The sequence below is a fragment of the Tinamus guttatus genome, unplaced genomic scaffold (genome assembly GCF_059628265.1).
Source record: "Tinamus guttatus ecotype Peru unplaced genomic scaffold, ASM5962826v1 Tinamus_guttatus_pri_ptg000150l, whole genome shotgun sequence".
Taxonomy (NCBI): domain Eukaryota; kingdom Metazoa; phylum Chordata; class Aves; order Tinamiformes; family Tinamidae; genus Tinamus; species Tinamus guttatus.
Window position 1 is genome coordinate 869,578 of NW_028288684.1, and position 26,593 is coordinate 896,170.

The window sequence follows — 26,593 nt, forward strand, 5'->3', positions numbered from 1 at the left end:
CAGTAGAGCGGTGCCATTGAGTGTCCCGAAGCTCAGGTTGTCCTCAGGACCACCTTGGTGACCCACCTGAACACGAGCATTCCCAAGAGAAGCCCCTGCCCTCCTCGCAGGTGAATCTCTCACCTGGGTGATCATGGCTATGGCCCCCGAATCTCTCCACTCATCCCAGGGGGCTGCACAACTGGTGCTGTGTTGCCAAGGCAGCACGTTCAAAGACATGCTGGTTTCTTGGGGGTTTTTGAAGTCATATGCTAGTCATTACAAATGTATATTAAATTTCACCACAGTCCATAACTTGAGTGTTTTATGTGCTTGAAACAAAATTACAAGAGCTTTGTCACTGCATTAACATGTGCATAACAACACTGATACAGACGTTTCCTTCTGTGGTTTCCTATAGGTCAATCAAACAGTGAAAGCACTTAAAAGCAACAATATAACTGTGGGTCAAAGGGTACAGTCAGCTACATTTATCAGCGGTAACCCAAACCCGGATTCTGAGGAAGGTAAGAAAACTAGGCATTGTAATGAATTGCACTTTGAATAGCATACCTTGAGATTAAATGAGATTTAGAACCTAAAGCTTACTGCAAGTGGCCTTTGCTGTAAAGATATTCCTTGCACAGAAGAAGCCCCGCATATTGTGGCTGTGTGCCCTGAGTTCTTTGACATCTTTGTCAGCTAAAGCTGTAATTAACACTGCATCTTTGCTGGGGTTTTTTAGCTTCTCCTTAGTTCAGGGAAGGGATATATGTTGCTAGCAAAGTATATGCAGAAGTGCTTTGCTGAACTGAGACGGTTTTGGAAGGTATGGCACATGCATATAACACAGATAAATATTTACACAGTAAGTGTGACTGTATTAGAACAAACATTACTATTAGCATGCATTCCACAAAGAAAAGAAAAATTAGGAAATTATAGACTGCGTGCTTATGGCCCAAATACGATGATTTTATATGACAAATTTATAGAATTACGCAGGAGTTTACTTGTTAAGGATAAAATGCATAATTATGTATATATTAAGTTTCCCTGAAAGTGATAGTGCTGGTACCAAAAAGTCTAAAGTAATCCTGTATACTTCTAGTCACCTTTTTCCTGGGGGAAAAATATCCTGAATGTCTCTGGGTTATGACGTTAGCTAAAAGAATTTAACTGCAAATGGACTCTACTAAGAAAATACTGCGACATGTTATGAAAATTACGACAGTTTAGAACAAGATGAGCAAAGGCAAATTATTTCTGATTACTAAGACATGCAGAGAAGTGCGGCTGCAACTGAAAAGTAAGAAACAAAGCAACTTGCTGACAAAGTGGAAAATGAGTTACCAAGTAATGATATCAAAGGAAACAACATAAATGAGATTTAAGAGGCAGCTAGACAGTTTTATAGAGTTGAGATTATAATATATCGCTTTTGAAAACAGGCAAAGCTGCAAAACTTGTAAGTGTCTTTATCTTTACAGTAGCTTTTTATCCTTTTCTCAAACCCCTCTTTATAGAGGGGGAAAATGACCTGTCCTGACGGTGACTATCTTGATTGTACTTAAATATTTATCTCTGAAATTTGTAATTAAATAGCTAAACTGCAGTGTTTTTTTCCTGCCTTCTCCCTTGCTTATGCTACCATATATATTTGTCTTCTTAAGAAGTTTTAGAATAGAAAGAAAAGCCCTGACCTGGGGAATATAGGGGGCTGATTTTTGGAGGCAGTCCCACTGCTTATAGCAAGGTGAATGACAAGAAGTCAAATGGATCTTACCCACACTTATTTTTAATAAACCTAATTTTCTTGTCTGGTCCTTTCATTACCATGACAGTACAATTTAATTCTGTTCAGAATTTCTTGCAGATGGTTTTTATGAAATTTCAACGCCCTGTAAATGTGTGGGTATTTATAGGTAGTAACTGTAGATATAGTAGGACAAAAACTTGGGAGGAGATAATGAGTGCCAAGGGGGAAGAAGAGAAGGTTTGGTATTCGGGACTGGAGTGTTTCACTGGGAAGACAAAGAAGGGAGGAGTGCAAATATTCCTTGTGCTTGACAGAAGGTTAATATTGAAGCAAGGCTGGGATGAGGGTGTAAAGTCCTTGGAAGGCAAACAGTGATATTTTAAAATGCATAAGGGAAGTCAGTGAAGATTGCTTCATGGCAAGAAGGAAAAAGGAGAAAAAAAAAAAGGACAAAGTAAATAGATTTTGTGTTTGAATTAAAACTTTAGTTGACTTGGCATCACCATTCAGTATCATAAAGTGTGTGATGATGAGAATATTTTTCTTAAGAGATATATTGGACACAGTAAGTGCTGAGGTGAATTTGTCTTGGTTTGGAATCATTTCTCATTCTCTCCTGCCTTTAAAGTGGACTTTGGGAGTGACAAATAGTTGATGAATGTAGGCAGTGGAGGGAGAAGCAGAGCAGATAGGGGATGCTGAATTTGATGCCAGTCTACCTGGGGTGAGAGTTCATCAATTCAGTTTATTAATGCTTTCACTGGCTTTCAGTGCCAACTTACATTGGGCTTCTTAGAGAAAAACAGAAGAAATTATCTCTGACATAGAAGAAATAGTTCTTTACTGCTCTGAGATCAGTTTACCATGTTCTTCTGAACTTGCGGAGCATGTAGGAGTATGAACAGCTAGAGCTGTTGGAACGGAATGGAATTCAGAGGTGAGATTTTAGCTCAGTGTCTGTCTGGCAAATACTTCTTGTATATGAGTAACGTTACTTGCAGGCAGCCCCCAAAACTGCAACTTTAAAAAATCCAGCCATGATTAGTAAGTGCTTGTGTAGAACGGTACCAGAAAGTATGTTTCAGGACTTTATGTTGTAAAAGGGTCACTTTTTCTTCCCCTCTTTCAGAGAGGAAAAAAAAAGAACACTTATCGCATGAGTGCCCTATACTGAAAACAGTTTCTAGTAGTTCATATTTCCACAGATAATTATCCTGTCTTGCCAGTGATGTTTAGATAGGCCTTGGCATTTTCCATAAAGTACTGAAATTAACTACAAGACTTTGAAATAGACTCATTGTCTCATCTAATTGTTTTCAGTTGAAGCCAGAAAATGTACTTTAGTACTAAAGCCCTTGCCAAATAATTGTAAGATCCAGATGCTTTAAAATTAATGATTGCGTGTTCTGTTGAGTCAGCTTTTTACTTCTGCAGGTTTTTAAAATTTAATTTCTTCGGAAAAATACATGATATCTACTATTCTCCCAAAGTGAACAGCTTTTGTAAAGTACATACAACAGAGATTAATAACATGTGTTGACAAAGTGAGTGTAGTAAGTCTTCACTTTTTAAATAAACTGACAAGTGTCATATAACATAAACTGCTCAACACAGAGAAGCATCACAGTGTATCCATTAGAAGTCCCTTACTATTAGCTGAACCTTATGATTTATGGACACATGCAGCATGACTATGTAACGTGAATATTCTTCTTCTCTTCCTTTCCATTGCCCCGCCTGGTTCCCGAAGACTATGTACGGTATGCCCATGGGTTAATATCGGAATATATTCCTGAGGATCTGAGTAAGGAGTTGTCAAAGTTCTTAGAGTAAGTATTGTTCCAGCTTTAGATTTATGTGGTAGGGATTAATGATCTTCTGGTCATTCCTTTTGAATACTGAAATGTAGTCATCAAGGCTACAGTGAGAATATATTTGCCACACTTTAAAAGTGTTTTGTTTTCAGATGTGAGTGGTAGATGTATTGTTTCTGTAATGTTTCTGTGATGCTAAAAAGCATGGGCTGAAGGAAAGAGTTAATAATAGCTGGTTCTCTTGTGTCCGTTATCATAGCTTCACCATAAAACCCCAAGCAATTTATCCCCATTTCAAGGAGAAGAAATGGAAATCCAAAGAATTAAATTGAATTGTCCAGAATTGTCAAGCCTGGGAAGCAGAGGCAGCAGCAGGATCCCCGTCCCCTGTCCCGCTCTGTCCTCATGCATTCTCCCTCAACGCTGCTGGGGTTTGAGTTCACGTATCTAACCTGGGCTCATTCGTACCTAGTTCTGGAGGGGCAGCCAGGATCCTCATGGATCCTGTTCTCTGGCCTGCTCTCTGCCAGCAGACATTCTTTGTGGCATCGCTGCCACCCTGTATCTGCCCCTGCGCTCAGCTGTGTTATTGTGGCCTAGGGAAGAAATTGTGCGGTTTGCACCTCAGAAGTCTCACAGAGTAAGGGAGATGCTGTATATCATCTTAGTAATATTGGCCAAGGTTATCAGGAGTAATGTGGGGTTCTCCTGTTTTGGCTGCTAAATGTAACTTTTAAAGGAGCCCATGGGCTTTTTTGATGCTTGGCTCTGTTTTAGTCAGCCATACAATGTCCATGAGCCACTTTTTTTTTTTTTTTTTTTGCAACACATACTATGTGTGAGCAGTTGGTATCCAAATCCTTTATGGGAAAGGAATTAAGCTTCACATTGTGTCATTCAGAAGTTTTATTCAGTTGTCTTAAGTTACACTGTAATCTTCTGTTCTGCAGGCTTCCAGAACTCAAAAGCCCAGTACTGGAGCCACAACCGAAGGTAGGAGGATACCAAGAAGAAAGATATTGACACATATATATGTTGTAGGCTAGTTTCTCTGTGTTATTTTTGAAATTAGACTAGGCCAAGCACTGGGTACAATACAATGAGGAAATTGGCCTCGTAAAAACAAAGTCTGAAATAACACAAGAAAGTTAATAGATATTTTTATGTTTATATTAAGCAATATTTTGGTTGGTTTTCCTATTTAAAAAGGGTGAAAGAAAGAAAGAAAGAAGGAAAGAGACATACTTTATGTTTTTGATCAGCAGTCTTTTCTTACATGGTTTGCTCATTTAGTTTTATTGAGGTTGATGGGACAATATGACCTCATAGTTTTTCTTTCATTTGTAATTTATGAGGACCTTGGAAAGGTCCACCAACCGTGGTGGATAATCTCTCATACACTGACCATTCTCTACTGTAAGTCTCATTAGAATTTTTATTTCCATTACTTCTTGGAAGGCTGTTCTATAACCTCATTCCTCTGATGCTCAGAAACCTTTCTGTAAATTCCACCTTGAATTTATTCATGGCCAGTTTATTCCCTTGCATTTTTGTGCTAGTTTTATCTTTTTTTTTTATTGTAATGACTCTTTGCCTTCCTTAACACTAGTTCTCTCAGTATGTAAAGAGAAAACACATATTGTCCCTGTTTTCATTTTGTGAAGCCAAACATGGTTATGTAGAGTGGGTTTTCCATTCTCTCATCATCATAGGCACATTTCTCTGTCTTTTACAAGATGATAAAATTCCTTGAAAGCAGGTGACCAGAATTATGTGTAACAATTCAGAATAAATTTTTTACCCATGCAGTGTGGTAGCATTCATCCCTTCTCATCCTTCTTGTCCTAACTGCCTTTCTTGTCGTGGGGTGTAGCAGGTAGCTCGTAGTGAGGCTATGAACAGCTAAGACATAGAGGTCTCTTTATTCCACTGCAATTTCTTGTTGATCAGCATTCAGGAGATACCAGAAATGTATGCAGTTAGTTGTTATGTATATGACCTTATACAGCTGTGTGTTATATCCATTTGTAATGTGCCCAGGCTCCAAGGTTCTCCAGCTTTTCCTTCACAGTGTTACAAGCTCTTTATGTACTGATAATGCTTATCAGTGACATATACTCAGCAAATGTTAGCATTCTGCTCTCTTTAATAAACGTTTAATGAACATTTTGAATAATTATTTCTCAAGGAACCCCAGTAGCCAGTACCCTCCACCCAGCCCAGTGCCTTTCCTTCCTGCTTTACCTGCTTTTGTTTCCCTTTCACCCTGCCTTCACATTTTGATGCATTCTTCATTCTCTCTAATATCAGTTTCTCAGCTGGCAACATGTCAAGTGCTCTGGTAATCCCTTACACATTCACCAAACGTATTATCTATGAGAGATACAGCTTTACCTACATTTAGTTTTTCATTTACTCTCTATCTTTAATTATTCTTTTTCCCCTTCAGTTGTGACACCAATTAAAGAGTCTATTAATGCCAGAATCACTTTTTCCTCCTCCTTATGTGTAGATGAGTGTTTTGCTACTCTGCAGCAATAGAGCCCCTATGTTTGCCAGCTCTTGGTCCTCAGCTTAGATATCTGAGGCAGTCTCCCACCAGCCTTCTACCTTAAATAGAGTGTTTTCCATTCTCTTTTCTGCCCCAATGTTTAACCTCTTCATCTTTATTAGAAACATGTTATTGAGGTAAAGGATTTGCTTCATTTTTCAGCTCTACCTAGATTAGGTTTAATACCTGACCAATCTTTTACTGCATAGCTGCCTTGCTTTGCTTTTTTTGATTCCTTTTTTGCTTCTACGGCTAAACAATGTTTTACTATTTGTTTTAATTTCCCTTCCAAGGTCTAACTCAGCTTGGCTTTTTGGCAGCTTCCACTTTATCCCTGTATTACCTGATCCTGGAAACAAGTTTATTTTTTATCAGACTTTTTTCCATTCATTGTGGGCTTTCTGCTTACTTCTGAAATCTTTTTTTTTTTCTTGGAGAGGATGTGTTTGTATCTTTGTGAGTGTGTATGAGGGGAGGATTCATCCAGTTTTGTCTGCGACACCCTTTCATAAAGGACTTTTCACCTTGTTTGAAGTAAAAGATCCAAAACCACTTTTTTTCCTGTCTTTTTCTTTTCCAAGTGTCTTCTTGACACATCTTGACAAAAAAAAAAAAAAAAAAAGCCTTTACTGTGGCTTTGAGAAGTAAGGAGAAGGGTTTGCAAAGTTTGGCCTCCTGGAATCTGCAGTGTTACTTTCGATTATCATTTTCATTTAATTTAAACTGAGGCACCCTGTTTCTGCCGAAACTAGGTTACTTACTGAATGACCTTTTCTGCAATGTCCCTGCTACTTAACAAACCCAGGTTTAAAATAACATCATTTCTGGCTGTTTCAGTGACTGTTTTGTTAAGCAGTATGTCAGCTAGCACATGCAGGAATAATTGGGCCTTACTGTTATTAATAGCATTTGTTCTCCAATGTATATCCATGGATATAAGTTATTTCCATGTGGTTGGACAGTTGTTCTGGCTGCACAGTTACTTGGCCCTTTGATTCTGTTAAGAATTATCTTTATGTATTGTAAGAAATATTAAACACACATCAGGAGCCAACTGATATTCATTAGCCATATAGCATGTTAAAACAACTATATTAAAGTACATGTGATGTGCATTACATATTATGCAGGAATAGCTTTTATACCGTTGGGACAGTTCTGAGAATCTATTTTTAAAAATAGCTTTATTTCAGCAGTTTGGTTACAGAGGAAATGAGGCTTAGAACTGTGTTCAGTTGTTGGGCAGTGAAATATTTCTAAGGATCCCATTAATTTCCAGAGGACTGACCAGGGTGTGCATGATGCAGTGAAGTCTTTGCAGCTCCAGAGCTTAAAACACTCCTTGATTTCACAGCCTCAGAGGAGCAAGGCAGGCTCATACTCTGAAATCTGTAATCTCCTTTAGACCCTTTCTTATTCACTTGCATTTAAATTTCCCTTAATGAAGGCAAGATTTATTCACAGACACAGTATATGATTATTACCAATGAAGAAGGATCCACCATGTATTTCTTATTGTAGGAAAGAAGCTGCATGTTCACAGATAATGTTAAAATAAATTTTGAAGAGAGGAGAGATTTATGAACTTTGATGCTTGACAGAAAAGCTACAACAGATTCTCTCTAATATGCTAGAATGGAAAACTGAGTACAGTCTGGACTTTGTGATTTAATGATTAAACCAAAATTACATGTTATAGTTAATCCTGGTATTAATTGTAAGCCGCTGATCTTGTGTTGTAATCGTTGCACTGTCCAGCTTCTCAGCATAGGGAACCTGACCACTAAGAGATCTGCTGCAAGCAGACAGTCCACTGAAATGCAAGTGCTTTATAGTAAGATTTAAAAACTTGTTTATCAGTTTCCAATGAGAAGAGAATAGTCATTATTTTTTTAGGTCGTCTTTTGAAAATGTAATCGCAATGCAGTAAACAGCCTCCCAAAGAGACTGATCCAGATCCCATTGAAATCGAAAGAAAAGGCTGCTGCTGGATCTGGTTCTAAGAGCTGAGAAATCTAAGCTGCAGGCCTGGCTTCTGTGCCAAGGAGAGAGAGAGCAATAGAGGGAGGGAAAGTGAGAGATCAGAAGTGCCATAAACAAAATGAATATAACAGGAGCTTAAAATGGTAATGTACCATCCAAATTGCTTTCAAAATCACTCTCTTTGGCACAAAAACTAGGAAGGCCACAGCTTCGATTTCACAGGATATTAAGGACAGGGTTGTAATATCAGATCTATAATAATAACATGGTGTTGTAAAATACTATGTACTTTTTTCACCCTTTTGGCAACATACCAGAATTTTTTTACCTTTAAACTGAACACATGCTCACAGTTTATGGAAAGAAATATTCATTCTTATGGCCTGACCATGTAAAGTGCAGAGAGCTCTTAACTTCCATTACTGCTGAATATAGAAGACACCCAATATACATACAGTCAAGCTTCTTAATATACTGTTGGATTCAAGTGATAAAGCAGTCAGCAGGTCTGTGTCAGCATTTTCACTGGTGTGAAACTGTAGAAACTAATTACTCTGAGAGGTTGTGCATGAATGGATAGATAGATGATGGTCCACTGGTGTTGCAGACAGCAAGAACACTGCAGCTTCTGGTCCTTCATGGTTCCATGAGACCATGGGCACCCGGCTGTGGCTTCCCTGGCTGTTGGACAGTAGCTTCCAGTAGCTGCTGCACGAAGTTCTCTACATAGAGTTGGACACCAAAGTCAAAACCATGGAAGGTGACAACCAGATTGAATTAATTTCTGTAAGTTGTTCCACAGAAGGCTAAAAGAAGAAAATGCCTCCCGTGACATTAAATAATGTCTTCTAAATACTGCAGAATTGCTATATATTCATGCCTAAAGAAGACCATGATGAGAAGAGTTCTACCAATGTTACTGCATGCTCCTCAGATGCTTTCAAGGCCTGTTTTGGTGCTATGGTTACATTATAAAACCAAAGCTTTAAACTTCCATGTGTGTACGTCATAACAGTGGTTGACAGAGCAACTTCATCACTTTTTAACATTTCAGAAAAGGAAATTATCAGATGTCCCCGTGGAAGCAGAAGAAGACTATACTAAGTTTAACAGCAGCAGCAATCCAAAAAACAAAAAGGTAAGCAAGCCTTGCACAAGGTCCCTTCTTTTCTCCTCCAAACACATCAGAAAAACAAATAGAGAATGACAGATGTCTGCAGCTGTGTTCTGCTTGGCTCTGACTCAGGATGATGAACTTCACTTTTGAAATGGCTTCACCTCAGCAAAGCCAACTCTTCTGAACCAGAGTTTTGAAATGTTTGGTGGTGGCCAATTAAAGTAGGAGATATCTGAAAATGGGAAAGTGGTAACACTTTCCTACCTCTTTTCAAGCAATGGTCAGTGATACTGGTTCAGAGAACTGGCAGAAACACAGAAGTGGCAATATAACCTCCCTGAACTTTTCTTTCAGTTTTAGTTTGATACTTTTAAGGTCCCACTCTGAACTCCTCTATATTCTCACTGTTTGACTACACTTTTTCTGTGAAACTTGAAGTGACCTTCACAGACTTTAACAAATATGCTGAGGTGATTAGCTAATGCTTGCAAAACTCTGGAGTTCTTTAGGTGAGAAATCCTGTGGCTTAGTGCTAGCAACTGTTAAAATTCAGCTATCTGAAAAATAAAGATGACAGCGTTCACATAAATTAACAGGGATTTTAAGACAGGCCTTATTTTTACCAGAAATGTTGCTTGTGCCTTATTTATGTCAATTTAATGAAGCTAAATCAACACTAAACTTGCTGATTGCCAACTTCCATGCAAGTTTTGAGGCCAATTCAAGTCCGAGTCCAGTAGTGTCTGCCACTGTCTCATTCCTTGGGGAGCAGCAGAGATGTGAAAAGAAATAGATTCTGCCTGCGTGTGCCAAGCTTGTTGAGGCTTGCTTGGGTTGTTTCTGTGGACACTGAAAGAAAAGGAATCCTTCTGCAGTCCATTGGGAACCTCTGTGCTGTTCTTGCGACCATCAGACAGACACTGACTACTCTTTATTCCTTTGCAAGCAGCAGCAGCTGGTGACAGATGCATTCCTCCCCTTCCTTCCCCAGCCTCAAACTTTTCTGTGTTTCGGGCACACGCTAGTGTGGGAGAAAAGGGTTGTCCCCTAAGTGAAGGTGATAAATAGTTCAAAAAATGCATGGGTTTCCTCTCTTCTTCCCATTAGGTACTATAGCTTTTGAACTCAGCATAGACTTAGAGAAAGACTGATGAGAGATAATTCACTTTAAATATGATTTACTTCCAAAATAATGAAGCACATTGATGAGAGAATCTGGGAAAGAAAAGATAGCTCTTGGATTCTGTACAGTATACCACTCTTTTTAAACACTTTGGCAGTGTTTTTGTTTGCACAGAAGTAACACAGACAATTATACTCTAGTTGCATATCTCTATCTTATCCAGAACCTTCTAGCTGATCCGAAGTAGTGGAACTGCGAAGTCCCACAGTCTGAGATATATCACAGGAAAAGGTCAAGGCAGAGATTTCTTAATAGGGAAAGCAGCTAGAGATTTAAAACGTAATATTTCAAAACGTAAGAAAGAAAAGAGGTCAGCTCTATAAAATCTGGCTCATAAAATGTGTGTTAGGTGTAAAAGTCCGGGAAGTTTTCCCAATGGCCTCAAAGTGTTTGCAAGTGTTGGTTGCCTTCTTCAGTCCTAGTTCTTCCATCCTTTTTCCCTTTATTTCACTGTACTGCGAGACTTTCATAATAATTCAGTGTGAATTATTCATCATCTCTAAAGCAAGGCTGTAATTCAGCCTGCTGACAACATAATCATGAGATTGAGTTGGAGGGTACAGCATGCATCTGTTATATTGCATGCATTATTCCTCTTAATGTACACTCAGGGATTATTCCAAAGTAAACGTTTGAGTTGGGATGCCTCGTTCTGCAGAAGAGAAAAATGTTTCACCTCCTTGTCCTTGTAATTGATTCCTGTCTTTGTCTGAGGTTAAGTAATTCATGACAAGTATTTTTTCTGTTTGAATTTCTGTCTCAGATTTGTTTTGTAAGGTTCTTTCCTTACAATTTGTATCCTGCATAACATTATCTCTACTGCTGCTTACTGGAAAAAAAATCATCTTGCTTGACTTCTGTACATAAGAGTTTATAGCATACACTCCCCTCCTCCCATACACTCCCATAGAGATGCTGCTTAACGTTTTCTGTTTCTCATTTCACTAACAGGCGAACAGCAAGATGTCTGCAGCTCAGAAGGCTCTGGCCAAAGTTGATAAGAGTGGAATGAAATCCATTTCTGCGTTTTTTAGCTCCAAAACTAAGGCGTCAAAATAAACACTTGCTCCTGAAACAGTTTTATACAGTGATGTTTTTTTTTTTTTTACACAAAGCTAAAGATGCCCCTTGGGGCTTCTCCTGGTTGGTGTGTTGAGGATGTGTCCGCATGCAGAGCGCAGTGCCCCGGGGAAGCCCGCGGCTCGGCCCAGAGCCGGCTCCGGCGCAGCGGGAGACCTGCCCTTCCCCGCGACACCTTTTAGGCAAAACCTGTTGGATTCGTTGGGAGCATCATTTTTTGAGGCTGTTCTGCCGAGTGTAACGCCAGAGTGGGATGGCGTCTTCGGATTTCTATGTTGCCCCAAATCTGAATCTGATTGTGAGCATTGCTGTTGGTGGCAATTTATCTGGGCAAAGAGAGGGCCTGTGTTGAGGTTTTGATTTTGATTTTGCAAGAAACAAATTGCAATAAATGTCATTGTGAATGTAATACAATAAACTGCTTTGTGTAACAAATTTGGGCATGTTGTGTTTGCTCTATGTTTCAAGAGTTCAATTGGGCGTCAGGACGTAAGTTATGAGCTTTTGGTATTTCCCTGTGCATAAATCTTTAATCTGTAAAGGCTTACAGTATCACTGTGGCCTTACAAGATAAATCTCTTAACACATAGCAATCTAGAGGTATTTTTATGTTTAGTTCCAAGGTCCATAGGTCCATACGAAAAATAATTAGAAGGTTTATGTAAAGATGAAGCTGAGAGTTTTGAAGAAGTCTGTTTGGAGCTGGATGCATAGTTCAAAAGCTTAAATATGGATTAGATCAGGTTTGGCTTTAGCAAGAAATGCACAAGGTAGGACTGTTATTTAGAAAGCATTCCTCGCTCTTGGCCATGTTCTTCCCTCGTGAAGTATTCCTATATAGGCATGAGGATAGCTGTTTGCTATGTTATAACTTCCATGGTTCACATAAACGAAATGGAGTCACTGGAATCGTTTGTAAAGATCTACCAAGCACTGCACAAAACCGGTGCTTAGTTTCATGCAGTAATTCTTCCACTGAGCCGAAACTGTGGATGAGCTTCAAGGTGTGTTTTAGAAGGACAGCCAGTCTTTAAATACTTCATTATTTGCTGCTTCAGCTCTGTAGAGCATCTGCTTGTATCATTTGACAGGGAGGGCTTCGGAGAAACTAAGAGTTTCTTCATTCTTAATAGTTACCCTGTTTGCACAGCAAGCTTGTTGGTCTGCAGTTGCACCCGCCGCGTTGCAGTGTTTTCCTGCTAGGCTAAAGAGCTCTGTGGCATTTTCTTCCAACTGCAAATGAATGAAAACCCTTGCTGAGCACTGTGCACAGTGTTGCTGGGGTTTGCATGCCTTCCAAACGAGCGTTTTTCCAAAGTTTCGTGTGTGGTTTCTAAATGGGGAAGTCGCTATGGGTGGAATCTCAGGCAGAGGAAAATATATGGAAATCTGCAGTGAAACAGTTATCTTTGATGACAGGAAGATTTATCTCACAATTGTGGATACCCTCTTAAAGGTGTTGGGTCATGTATTCCCCGTGAAATTAGACTGAACAGAGAATAAGTGTATAATGAATGCTCCTAGTTTTAAAATGTTTTTCTGGAGTGGATTATCAGGGTCCCAAAATGCAGTTCCTTTAGTAAAATGCTTTTCAGTCATTCTGAGGAATCTTTAATATAAGTCTTCATTATCTCTGATAACCAGCCCATACTATGAAAATACGTGAAGGTAGATCAAAAAGTCTTTGACTTAGATGCAGAGATTTTATTGATGCCTCAATTAAAATCATTGTCCCAAGTCATCTGGTGCTTTTAAAAAATTCTACTCATTCATGATTATTTTTTAAAGTAATACAAGAGGTAGGAGCAAAAGGGGACAGAATGTGGGAATGTGGGAAATGCTGCATAGAGCCTTAGGGAAGTTCTTGTGATACCTGGCTGCCTTGGTCTTCAGCTTTCTTAATGAGTAGAGTTTCCTATTCTGATGTTAGCTGTCAGATAAGTTTAAAAGTTATGGTAGATGTTATTGCATGTGACATTTCTCTACATGTTGTCTCGCTTTTTTCTGACTTACCTGTAGGCTGTAAGTGAAGGCCTGCTCTGTAGCAGCCTGTATTGCAGTAACAAAAGGGTTCTTGATGTGATTCGGAAAGCAGAGCTAGTTTGGTGAGCCCAGAATAAGCAAGTGTGATCATAACCCAGAAGAGTGAGATTTGGAAAAGCATTCGGCCTCATCCAGCAGTTCTCTTGGAAGGCATCTCCTCCCTTGCCCCAGTTCATATCAGTAGGAGAAGATGCACCAAGGGTGACGGTTTTGAAAACAACCACTCAAAGTGCAAGAAAATATGAAAAAAAAAAGTACATACTGTCGTGTTTATAGAGAAGTGTTGAGCAGTAAACAACGTCTGAGGGTGCTTTTTTGGTAAATGGGAGGAAAGAAACTGTGTGTGTCTGTTAATGAGAGAGCAATTGCGAGCACTGGAAGATGATGAGAAAGCAGCGAGCCCGGGGAGGCGCTTGGCCGGAACCCAGGGAGAGCTGCCCTAGAAGCAAAGCGCTGTGGGACCAGGCAGGCGCGCGGCGGCACCTCTTGCTCTGCATATCCAGTTCAGCTAACTTAAGGCTTTCTGGTTTTAACGGCTCAGCTATCTAGTGAAATTTTAGCAACATGCCACAGACTGAAGAGTTTGAGAGCATTTCTTCTAATGAGAAAGACCCAGTTCCTCTGGTGAGAAGTTAGGGCGGGAGGAGGACAATCCTGCTGCAGATGGAAGGTCGTTATTCCGACTTCTGAGCTGCTCTTCGCTTGTTTTCATTGCGTGGCTTTCACATCCCTCTCTGCAGACGAGCACTGCCGTAGAGATCTCCCCCATGCATCGATGCAACGTGCTCCATGGGTCGCATCTCCGCTTCCCGCTGCCAGCCGTGCCGGCGCTTCCCACAACAGTCATTTCATTAGTGACCGCGTCTCCGTTGCAGCAGAGATTTGTGAATGACAAAAAAACACAAGCTGTTTCCAAGAGCTTTCGCATGAAAACAAGAACTCTTTTCCCTTTAGGAAAGAATGAAATGCATGTAGTAACTTTGAAACTTCCTTAACATGTAGCTGTAAGAAGTTATGAAGAGCCTGTGGTGCCAAGTACATAAAACAATATTTCCTGCCACAATGAGGACTTAAATATAGTTACTATGACTGGCCAGCAGTAGCAGTAGGTCATTATGAAGTGCTGCTTTGCTATTTCTTGCTTGGTTAGCTTAGCATGACACAACGTGCCAGCACCATTGTAGAAATGCAGTCTTATTTTATTTCTTTTCCAGGATTAACATGTCGTCTCTGCATGTTTATGCGAATATCTGATGAGTTGTGTTGCTTTTATAGTTCATAGAATCATAGAATCATAGAATGCTTAGGGTTGGAAGGGACCTCTAGAGATCATCTAGTCCAACCCCCCTGCACACGCAGGGTCACCTAGAGCACGTGGCACAGGACTGCGTCCAAGCGGGTTTGGAAGATCTCCAGAGAAGGAGACTCTACAACCTCTCTGGGCAGCCTGTTCCAGTGCTCTGTCACCCTCACTGTTAAGAAATTTTTCCTTAAGTTCCTATGGAATTTTTGATGTTTCAGTTTCCGGCCATTTCCTCTAGTCCTATTAGTTGCCGTTTGGAGATTACAGAGCTCTTGTATTTGCACTTTCTTAGACTTCTCATTACAAAAGAATTCACATCACCGTGCATGGAAAACTTCATGTGGAAATACCAATACCGACTTGGGGATATTTTGGAGCTGGATGTGTACATCATTTTCGATCTTAAGTAATAAATTTAAGTGAGCTTTATTTGCAGAAATGACACCTGGTGATTTGAATATTTTAGTGCAAAGGGTGGTACAATCGGCAAAATTTGGATTCAGATCTGGAAATTAGGAGAGTTCAGTGATTTTTGTTTTCAGGTGTTCAATCGTATCTGTTTTTAAGCTTTTTAGAGGAAAGCTAAGTGCATGGATGCGTATTTGAACAGACTGGTGTTTATGCCTAGTTTTTTTTCTTCTTCTCTTCTAGATGCCTGTGCAAAGACATTCAAAGAAGAAATGAAAGGAATATAAGGAGACTTGCTAATATCATTTTAACTCGCCATAATCTCGAAGCAGCTTTTAAAGGCTTTTTTTTTTAAACGCACTTTCTGAAAATAAATGCTTAAAGTTAGGCCTGCCGGGTTCCAAGAAAAAGCAAATCTCAGCAGATTAACATTGTTAAATATGCACTGCGTTAAGCATACACTGCTTCAAATTTTATAGCTCATACACTATTGGTCTATCGGGCCCTTCCAGGAAAGCACTTACGAGCATGCCTAATGTTAAGCACATGAGCAGTGATCTTAAAGTCAGCAGCGCTGCTCGGGTGGGTAAGTGCTTTGCTGGACCAGCGCCTGAAGCCCTGTTAGGTGCTGAGCATCCTGATCTATATCCAGCAAAGCACTTACGTCCACGCTTATCTTGAAGTGGAAGAGCCGGCCTAACTAATATTTGTGCATTAGTGTTCTCCATAAAATCTCTCTTGGCACAATGGCTCACGTGCTTAAAATTAAGCACCTGCCTAAGTGTTTTGCAAGGTCAGACCAACAGCACCCTGAAGTCTTAAATAATTACTTGATTTTGTTTGAATTTTCTTTGTTGTTTTATTTTAGAAGGGCATATGATTTTAGTGGCCATAATTTCAAGTTTTGGAAGATACATGATGAAATATGTTCTATGCATTTTTTTTTCAAAATTTTCAAAATTTAGTCAAATTCAGCAAAATGCCCCTTTGGACTAAAAAGTCCAAGTGTTCGTTCTTAGCATAATCAAAAATATATATTTTTAGGATATTTCAAATTTTCTGACCACTAGCTCACCGAATTTTGTCTGAATAGCTTGGGCCAACCCTGACCTGTTTTCCAGAAAATGTCACCTAGCTCTGACTCCATGAGCAGTCTCTTTCTTGAGCATGAGCTAGGACATGTGTTGGTAAGAACAGAAAAGATGGAGAAGTTTTGCTTCTATTTTATTTTATTTTTAAGAGATTAGTATCTAAACATTCAAAGAATACTTGTACATTTTATGTTGAGAACTGGAAAGCTTGAATTTTCTTTTTGAGGACACTAGTGCATTTCTCAGGGTTCTCCTTGTCCTGTGTCATCCTCCAGATGAAAAAAAAAGGGACTTAATTTTACTTTTTTATTTCATTTAGGAGCCTCATTCAATGGAGTGTACTTTGACCAAAATGTCAACCCAAAACTACATAAAATAGGTAATAGATGTTTATGAGATGCTTACCTGCTCTGTGTCAGATGCACAGTCTTCATATTTTTAACTGAAATACCTGGTTATCAAACTACCATTACTACATAAATCTTTGCTCAAGGACTTTATTTTAAAGTGATATTTCATAGGATTTTGAAGATAAGCAATGTGAATTTCTCTGAACTTTAACTGTGACCCTGCATTCACAGAATTCACAGACAACTACAGCAAATGACCAAAATGCTAATGTAAAACCTAATTATAGCTGAAGCATTCCAGATAATAAATAAAAATATATTTTGCTTCCACTCTGGCAAATGCTGCCTAACTTCATTCAAGTCACATGAGAGTTCAGAGTGGAAATTATTAGGATATTTTTGAAAACTAAATCCCAAGAGGAAGAGGCAATAGCCTATTCAACTTTCTTTTCATTTTCTGATCAACCCCAGTTTGGAATATGAAAGAACTGAGCTGCTGACCGTGTAGAAATCATGTATGAAAATAACTGTAATATGAATGCTCACTTTAAAAATCAGGACTGAATTTTCTGTGTTGTGATTGCACTTTTCTAGTTAAGCAATGTGCACTATCTATTTTCAAGGAAAAAAACATTCAATGTAGATTTCTAGGCACTGTTACAGGAATATTAAATGGGTCTAAGCTGAAATTTATTTTTAGCCTATATTCAAAAATATAGCCTTGAGATATGAAAATAAGGTAATATATGGTGGTTCAATTGTTTATTGTTCAATTTTTATTGCAGACTTCCTTTTTAAACAAATAAATACCTTTGGAATAACTTTATTGATTAACTTCATTAATGTTGATTAACTTCATTAATGTCACAGTGAAATACACAAATCAAACTACTAATAAGGAGAGAAATTCACAATCAAACTACTAATACTGCTAGCCCCCACAAGCTAATGGGTAAAATATTCTTGGTCCAAACTGAGGGGAGAAAATGAATCGTGAAATGAAGAGATATAAATCCAAGAGTTCACTAAGGCAGATTCAGTGGGGCAGCGAGGCTGATCCTTGGGGCCTCACTGCACAGATGTTCCAGTGCAAACCTGTTTGTACGGGCGTATAACGCAGTTGTTGGCCTGGTACTTTGGCCATGTTGGGTTTTTTTATGAACATGCCAATATATCTCAGGGTCGATGGGATGAGAAGAGTGGACACGGGGAGAATAACATGGCATTTGGGTCAATGTTTGCATGTTTCAGGTTCTTCACTGTCACTTGTGTAGCACATGGGTGCTTAGCCGCAGGACTAGGCAGATCTGATAGCTGTCTCTCCCCCATGGTCTTTGTAGCAGACGGTTAATCAGACACAGAGGACAAGCTGTTCTTTTGCCAAAACATTTTGGTGTCTACATGATGCTGTGTGAGGTGCTGACATGAGGAATCAAGACCCTAGGAGACTGGATTTATTGCCATCCCATCTGCAAAATCCAGAAAAGAAGGAGGAAAACAAAAGTGATGGTGGTTTTTACTTGGGGATCAGGTGTGCTTACTGATACTAGTGGGAAGCAAGCAGGAAAGGCAGCAAGATTTGTACCCTCCACAAATCATCACTCGCCTGCATTTGTCTGTAGAAACAGAATTACCAGCGCTGAGGACAAAGCACCAAGGCAGCTTCTAGTTTAGCTTAAAAGAAATTACACTGCTTAGCTCAATGAAGTCAACTCTCTAAGGCAAAGACTAAAGAAAACGGTACATTGCTTTCACATCTTTAAAGAACTGCCGTGGCTTGAGTCTCTGAGCTTAGCTCTCCGGTATCCTCTCAGTGCACAACAGTTCAGTCTCTTTGGGTCGCTTACATTGCAAATTGACTTACTATTTCCCAAAGCTGCCTTTTAAAATGCACTTTTAAATGTGCCTTGAGCAAAGGTACCAAATGGTTGGTACCTTGATGACTGCAAAGCAAAGCAAACAACCAACTGAATCAATTCCAGCTGAATCAATGCGCTGGTGAGGCTCGTTCATTTCAAAAAGGGAAGCTAATAGAAAAGTGAAAAGCTCTGCTTTCAAATCTGAATTCTAATTTGGGAGTGTGTTCGCTCTTGTGTTGATGCTGACTTGGGGCAGCCCCACCTCCCTTTGACTTCAGGCAAGCCGAGCAGACATACTTAAAACAGGCAATCAAATTTGTCAAAATAACCAAAATGAAGCCTGCAAATGAGTGGAACTGGTCCCGGCTGTGAACGGAACCGCAGCCACTTCATTTAACCTCACTTTCGGAAGTCCCTATTTGCAATTGCCTCTTCACAAGCTGTTTAAGCTTGATTTAGTAGCAGCTGAACCAGCACAAAACAGTTGATGTACTTTCTGGTCTCGTAGTGTGCAAAGCTGAACCAGGAGTCTACAGAGACTGGTAGCTAATGAGAACTGAGCTTCATCCTTGGAGGTTTTGGTACTGACAGGCAGAGGATACGCAGGACACACACACATCTCCATGGCTTAGGAACAGGCAAACACTAAAAAGATACTGGCAGTGGGTCGGACTGTTGCCTCCGTTCCTTACGTTACAAAACACATCACTACATTACCAGTGTCTTTGCTTTTCTCAGATGCAGTGTATAGGTAAAGTGCAGCTCCTTTGACAAAGAGAGGAAGGCTGGTGCTTTGATAAAGGGATGTAATAGATTCCAGGCCTTAATCTTCCAAAGATCACCTACCTGGCACCGGGATAAGTCATTCAGGAGTCATTCCACCTCGTTTTAACCATCAAAAGGTCAGATATCTGCTCACGACATCATTTCTCTGTTATTAATAGAGAACATCCTGAAAAGGTGACTTTTGTTATTCCTGAAAGCATCATCCTTTGGAACTATGGCTTTTTTCCACTTACTATAAGATGAACCTAGAAAACTATATGTGTGCCTATATACAAAATAAGCAGATGTTTGTCTTCAGTATCACTGCACTGTCTTCAAAATTTGGCAGTCCTGTCTCCGAGGAACTGAATTTACCTCCAAGCTGGACAGACTGCATAGGACAGGAAAGGCACTCACAATCTCTCTAGTTTGTCATTAAATAATCTCTCTATCAATTTTTAACCTATTCTGTTGCGAGGGGAAACCTCCACCTTCTACTCTCCAGATCTTGTCCAGTTTTGCCATGTGCTTTTCTTTTACATGAGAAACAATCATTGAACTTTGCCCTATTACTTTTGGCCCCCCAGTGTCAGAGGGCAAAATTTGTAATAATTTTGCGCTCTAATTTCAAATGCCTAAAATGCTCCCGTCTGCCCACAAGCACTGAGAAACTGGATTAAACTGTCTTAATTTACAAGTGGTGAGGTTAGGCAAATAGGTCTGGACCCTCTTTTCCAGATGTGCTCTTGTGCCTGATTTTAAGGAGTTTTAGCTCCTTAATTTCCAGTTATTGTTTCTCAGCTGTTAACTGCCCCCTGCCCCTTTGGCTGAGATGCTGTGACTTACAGTGTGAGGTACAGTCAGCCTTTTAGTGTGAATTGAAATAGCACCAACAGCCAAAGGGCTGGAACTGTTTAAGCCGTTAAGGCTCAACTGAAAGAGTATATCCAAGTGCACCCTTAAACTCCTTGTCCCTCAGCCTTCCATCTATAAACTGAATTACATCTCCCTGCCTCGTCACAGTAAGTTGTGACAGTTGCTAGCTCACAGGATTACAGCTTAAATGAAAGTACATTTAAAATGAATCCAGTGAACTCAACCTGAACTTTTTTGAATTCCCACATGCCTCCCAAAAGGAAAAATGCCTCTTTAGAGAACAGAGCTGCACAGACACATCAGTGTGCTCTAATTTCAGGCAAGGCCATGTAGGATTTCCACTTCGTTCATAACACTGTGCGAGGGAGACAACCAGGTGCAGAGTAACTGGGTCCTGACCCAGGCCCCCAAATATGGATGGAGGGCAGTTTTTGTCTAGAGTTATTGGTTTAGGCTGGGCTCTACAGAATATAAGAGCTTCCAAAATCTCTGAAGAGAGAGAGGGATTTTCTTTGCAAGTCCTCCCAGGCAGGACAGGATTTTAACCTTAGCAATGGATTCGCACCCAGCGCAGGTGTAAGCATGTGCTCTCATCCAGCCTAAAGAGCCGTCAGGTGGTGAACTGGGGTTAAATTAAAATGGAGAAGCAGAAGTTGAATGTGGTGGGATGGATCTGTAATGAAGGTGCCACAGTAGTGATGTGCTGAGTTTGCTGCCCTTTCTCTCCAACAGTTTAGCTGAAAAGTGCAGCTGAGGCAGAGAAATGCTTTCAAGGAGGGTTATCTGTTGAGTTTTTATTTCCAAACTAAGTTGTCCCTGTCTGCTTATGGGGAGATTGAAGAGACTGAGTTTTCCCTTTCAGGCATATTTTGCGGCCAGCAGCATGGAAGAAATAGTCCTACAGGGATCAGGGCATTCTTTGTAGGACGTTAAGGGAGAAAAAAAGCTTAAGATGCAGAACGAAGAGGCAGGAACAGCAGATGAAACAGAGAGAACTTGGACAGTGCAGGGCAGAGACAAGGAACTTGGTTTAGCACCTTTCCATCCTCTGATTTTTGTATAGAAGTTGTGCAGTAAATCATAGAATCATTCAGGTTGGAAGGGACCTCTAGAGATCATCTAGTCCAACCCCCCTGCACACGCAGGGTCACCTAGAGCACGTGGCACAGGACTGCGTCACCAGTGCCAAGGGGGTATGAAAAACACTAGATAGCAGACAAATGCTAACAGACAGTAACTTGCTAGAATGGACAGGCTATCCCATGGCAGGAAGAAAATGTTAGTGGACCTTTTTAAGAGAAAACCAACACAAGAATGAGTTTTGCAGACCAAAGAAGATGAGATATATGTCCCAAAGAAACTGAAGAATAAATTCAAACAGTGACTTTCTCAATGTCCTCATAGTTGTCTCCATGTGTTTTGCTCTACATTTGTCTCATAATATTTTCAACTTTAGCTAAGCTTAGCCACACAAATCTTACTGAAGGGAATGGGAGTTGTGTGGCTGAATTCTGTCCTGCGGTTGGAAGTTTTTAATTTAAATGAACAGTCTGTGCCAAAGTATAAACATACTTCTTGTGTGTTTATAGTTTAAGCCATTATACTTAATCTACTTACTACATTAACTATGCCTATACTCATCAACAGAGGTTGGGATGAGCAGAGGGATCCTGTAGGTCAACACTCAGTGATGTACCTGGCATTACCAACAGGGATCTGACATTTACAGCTATGGGACCCACTCTGAGGACTGAAGACTGCTGAGGAGAGGTGTAATCCACCTGACGAAGGGTACCAAAGTGTCCTTGCCAGCAGGCTACCCAACAGGTGAGAAGAGTTTTGAACCAGAAAGGATGGGGGAGGGAATTGATGACCTGCAGGCAAGTGAGGTAGCAGTGTATAGGGCTCAAAATCAAAGAGTCCAGGCTCTGGACAAGAAAGACCTCAGAAGACCTCAGGGCAAAGAGACGCAAGGGTACGTACAAGCAGGAGGAACTAGAGCTCTTGAGTCAGCTGATAAAAGCTCTTCAGGAAAAATACCAGGGAAGATGAGGAGGGCGACTGTCCTGTCTGTGTTCTCTTATGCATAGAACTCCTCTATGGGACAGGACCAGAGCAGAGACAAGTAAGTGTGACATGGTGGTGGGAATGTTTGCAGCCACCTGATGCATGAAAGGGACCTATGAAGTGTTTGAACAATTAGAGGAAAGCCCTGAGTCATGGACCTAGTTCTCATGAGGGACTTTAAACTCCCTGACATCTGCTGGCAGGGCAACTTAGCTAGATGCAAGCATTCAAGATTTCTAGATTCCGTTGAGGATAACTCTTTGATACAGGTGTTGGATGGGCCAGCCTGGGGTGATGCACAGTTGGGTCTGCTAATCTCTAACAGAGAAGACCTGCCTGTAATCAGTGGCAGTCTTGAGTGTAATGACCATGAAACAGTGGAGTTCAAGGTCCTTTTGAGACCAGGGAAAGAGAGCAGCAGAACACAGGCCCTGCACTTCAGAGGGGCAGAATTTGGTTTATCCAGAGAACTGGTAGGTGAGATCCCACGGGAGCTGCCCTGAAGGGCAATAGAGTTCTGGAAAACTGTCTGCTTCAAGGAGAGCATCTTCCAAGCACAGGAACAGATCATACCCCGTTCTTGAAAACATCTAGACTTGTGAGGAGACTGGCCTGGCTAATCAGAGGACTCCTGACAGAGCTCCAATGCAGAAAGACAGGAAGTGGAAGCAGGGCCAGACACCAAGGTGAAATTCAGAAACATTGCCCACGCATGGAGGGATAGTGTCAGAAAAGACAAAGCACAACTAGAATTGACACTTGCAAGAAACATAAAAGGCAGCAAAAGCTTCTACCATAGCATTAGTAGTAAAAGGCTGAAAAAAATGCTGAATGGGGCAGATGATTTAATGCTGATTTAATTACAGCAGACACCAACAAGACTGGTGTTCTCTATGGTCTCTTTGCTCCAGCCTTTACCAAAAAAGGTGTCCCAGATCCCTGCACTTAATGAAAAGGAAGGAGGAAAAAAAAAAAAAAAACGCACCCAGAGCAGGTCAAGCCATGAGTTGAGTGAACCCAACCTGCACAAGTCCATGGGGCCAACAAGTTGTATCCAAGGATGCCGAGAGATTTGGCTGATGTCCTTGCAAGACCTCTATCAATTTTGGAAGACAGTGGGGACTCAGAGAGGTCTCCTGGAAAAAGGCAAATGCCACCCTGATTTTCAAAAATAGCCAAAACAGCAATCCAAGGAATCCAGTGAGTCCAGGTGGCCTCACTGCAGTCACAGGAAAAAAAATATGGAGCAAGTCCTGAAGCACCTTTCTAGGCACATGATTATGGGACGCAGTCATCGTGATTTTACCAGCAGTAACTCTCACCTGACCTACCTGATTGCTTTCTATGATAAAATTATTGGATTTGTGGTTAGGGGAGAGCAGTAGAACTCATTTACCTTCATGTTAGCAAGGATTTTGACACAATCTTCTATCGTATGGTTATATCCAGTTGGAGCAGTATGGTCTGGATAGGGAGGCAACCAGCCAGTTAAAAGCCTCTGAGCCAAGGCTCAGAGAGTTGTGGTTAATGGGTTGCACCCTACCTGCACGCTTGTGACAAGAGGGGTACCTCTGGGGTCTATTCTGGGACCTGTCCTGTTTAGCAGTTTTCTGGAGGAGGTGAAGGAATATGTTCTCACAAAGTTTGCAGATGATGCCAAAATGGGAGGATGAGTCAATACGGTTGATGGGGCCATTCAAGGGACCAAGGCATTCTGGAGGAATGGACTGACAGGAACCTTTTCAAATCCATCGATTACAAATGCAAAGGCCTGCCCCTTGGAAGGAAGAGTCCCCTACAATGACATAGTGGGGATGGCCTGGCTGGGAACCAGCAGAAGGAACCAGCAGAAAGAAACAGGGACAGCTTTAAGGGACATCTTTAAGCAGCAATCATTAGACTGTGTCTAGACACTGTGTCCAGTTTGGGTCCCTCAGGACAAGAAATGCATCAACAAACTGGAGCAAGTCCAGCAGAGGCCACCAAGTTGTTTGGGGACAGGAGCACTTACCGTCTGAGGAAAGAACAAGGGGGCTGGACTTGTTCAGCCTGGAGAAGAAACAGCTTCACCGGTACTCAACTGCAGCCTCGTGCCTACAGGGAGCTCACTGAGAGGATGGAGCCAGTCTCTTCACTGTGGTAAAGAAAAACAGAAAACAAAAGTTAGAGGAAACAAGAGAGGTTCCAACTGGATTTCAGGAAAATCTCTTTTTCCCCGTGAGGACAGTCCTGCACTAGAACAAGAAAGAAGTTGTTCAGTCTCTACCCTTGAAGGTTTCAAGACCAGACTGAACAAACCCTGAGCAACCTGCTCTGATCTCATAGCTGGCCCTGCTTTAAGCAGGTCGTTGGGCTAGAAATGTCCTGATATTCCTCCATCCCAACCTGAATTCTCCCATGGTCCCATGATTTAGGACCCAGCTGAACTTCTATAAAAATTAAGCTACTGCTACTAGGAGAATAAGAAGCATCCCACCTTGATTTGCTCATACAGAGCTCAGCAAGGTAGTCTCATGCTTAAAGATTTTCCCAGTTTAAAGTATCTATTTTATTTTTAACTTAAATACTTAAATACTTTACCTTCCAGTCACTGGATTTCTTCCTTCTTTGTCTGAAATATAGTACCGCGCTTCTGTTTCCTGTGTTGTCATCCTTCAGTTTCCTTCAGGGAAGTTGACAGATTGCAGACTTTCATCATTAAAACCTATTTTTTACTTCTCTTGGTTTGGGCCTGAACTCTATATTATTTTCAGATCCTACTTGGGAATCTCCTGTTCTATATTCAAGATCCTATTCTCCCTTCTGACCAAAATGTTTCATGTGCAATGGATGGTACATCAGCAGTCCACTTGGACCCATACCGTGCATTTTTCTCAGATTCTCTGCTGCCCAGGATGCCATATGCTCTTTATCCCTAAATATAACCACTTGCAGAGGCAGGGCTGCCACACATATTGTTTGTGGCCTGTTGTCCCGCCAGTCAGTGTCACTAACTTGTTTTTCTTTTCTAGCACTCCATGAGTCATTGTATCAGCTGCGAATATTCCTAGGAAGGACTGTGTGCATTTTGCCACGTTGTTGGTAAAATACGTATTTGCAGAGGATAAAAAGGGTCCTTTTGCTTCCCTCCTACCTCACTGGAAAGCAGCCCAGCTGATGCCGACGGTCCCTCTGCGCTTGCAGCGAGCTCTGCCGTTTGGGTTTGTTATTTCATCCACCTAGTCTGTGGGGCATTGATTTTTATTTCTTTTTGAAGGAGCCATGTGGTGTTAATCCAGCTGTGCTGTTTTCTTCCTCTGGTGATCTTGTAACCTCTTTATGGAGCGCTTTCTGGCTTGATGGAGTTTATCTTCCATCAAGGGGCTGAGATTGAAATAAATGCAAGGGAAGCGAGGATCAGGGGAGAGGCTTCTTAATGAACAGGGGTGTGCTGGCCCAAAGGAGGAGACACCTTCCCTGGGGGGCCTGGATAAGAAGAAAAAACAAGATCTGAGGCCAAAGTATCTCGGTAGGTAGGAGAATGGAGTTGGAAGGAGGAGAAGACAAGGTCAGAAATGTTAATATCATACATCTAGTGATATCCATGCTGGCTGCCAGCCAGACGGTTTTCGGGTTCACAGAGTTTACTAATGAGGCTCATGGCACTGACGGGGTTCTGTTCTTGGCTTGCTCCGAATTTCCTTTGTGACCTGGGATGAGGAACGCATCTTTTTTTTTGCCTCATAAGGTGGGCAGGATAGAAATCTCTGCTTTTGGTCCTGTGCAAGTTTGTGATCCCTTGTATTTTCCATGTGAACTCCTTGAGGCATGGTGTATTTCTTCAATCACATTTATGCAGCTCTTTGCTTACAGGAGCCCTGAAGTCCAGGTGGCCTTTCATAATCTCAATCATAAGAATTTTGCTTTAGCAAAGGCTACACGATTTGCCGATCAAAAATATCCATTAAACAAATAAATTCTCCCTGAACACTGCTAAGTGCTTTTTGATCTAGTCTAGAAATCCATTTAATGGGATGCTTAGTTTTCTATTTACACCGCTTTACTGCCCGTGCTGTATAACATGTGTGTTTACTGGCGAACATTTGATTGAAACATTAAAAAAAAAAAAAAAAGATTTTATTTTTCAACATGCTCTATTCCTTGGGCCCCAGTTCCTGTTGATTCCAGCTGGGCATGAGTACAGCTGCTTGTCTGCATCCACTGGCCGCCGGCTCCATACTGCTGTTGGTCTATTAGGCCCCGGGGAGTAGTATGAAGATAATAACCACGGGCAGAAGAGAGCTACACAAAAGACTGTTGAAGAAAGCCTGCAAAAGAGAGAAGAAGCGGGGATGAGTAGGGGAAGGAGAGGAGGAGGACGGGCAG

At 41.0% G+C, this 26,593-nt stretch overlaps 1 protein-coding gene across 1 annotated transcript in view; it reads left to right on the top strand.

Annotated features, from left to right (window-relative positions):
- RNASEH2B (ribonuclease H2 subunit B) overlaps positions 1-11,461 on the top strand; it is a 38,744-nt gene extending 27,283 nt beyond the window's left edge. The window contains exons 7-11 of the mRNA XM_088522303.1: positions 401-506; positions 3,489-3,567; positions 4,503-4,545; positions 9,141-9,224; positions 11,338-11,461. Coding sequence (XP_088378429.1) covers positions 401-506; positions 3,489-3,567; positions 4,503-4,545; positions 9,141-9,224; positions 11,338-11,445 — 420 coding nt within the window. The 3' untranslated portion in view covers positions 11,446-11,461. The remainder of the gene's footprint in view (positions 1-400; positions 507-3,488; positions 3,568-4,502; positions 4,546-9,140; positions 9,225-11,337) is intronic.
- The last annotated feature ends 15,132 nt before the right edge of the window (positions 11,462-26,593 follow it).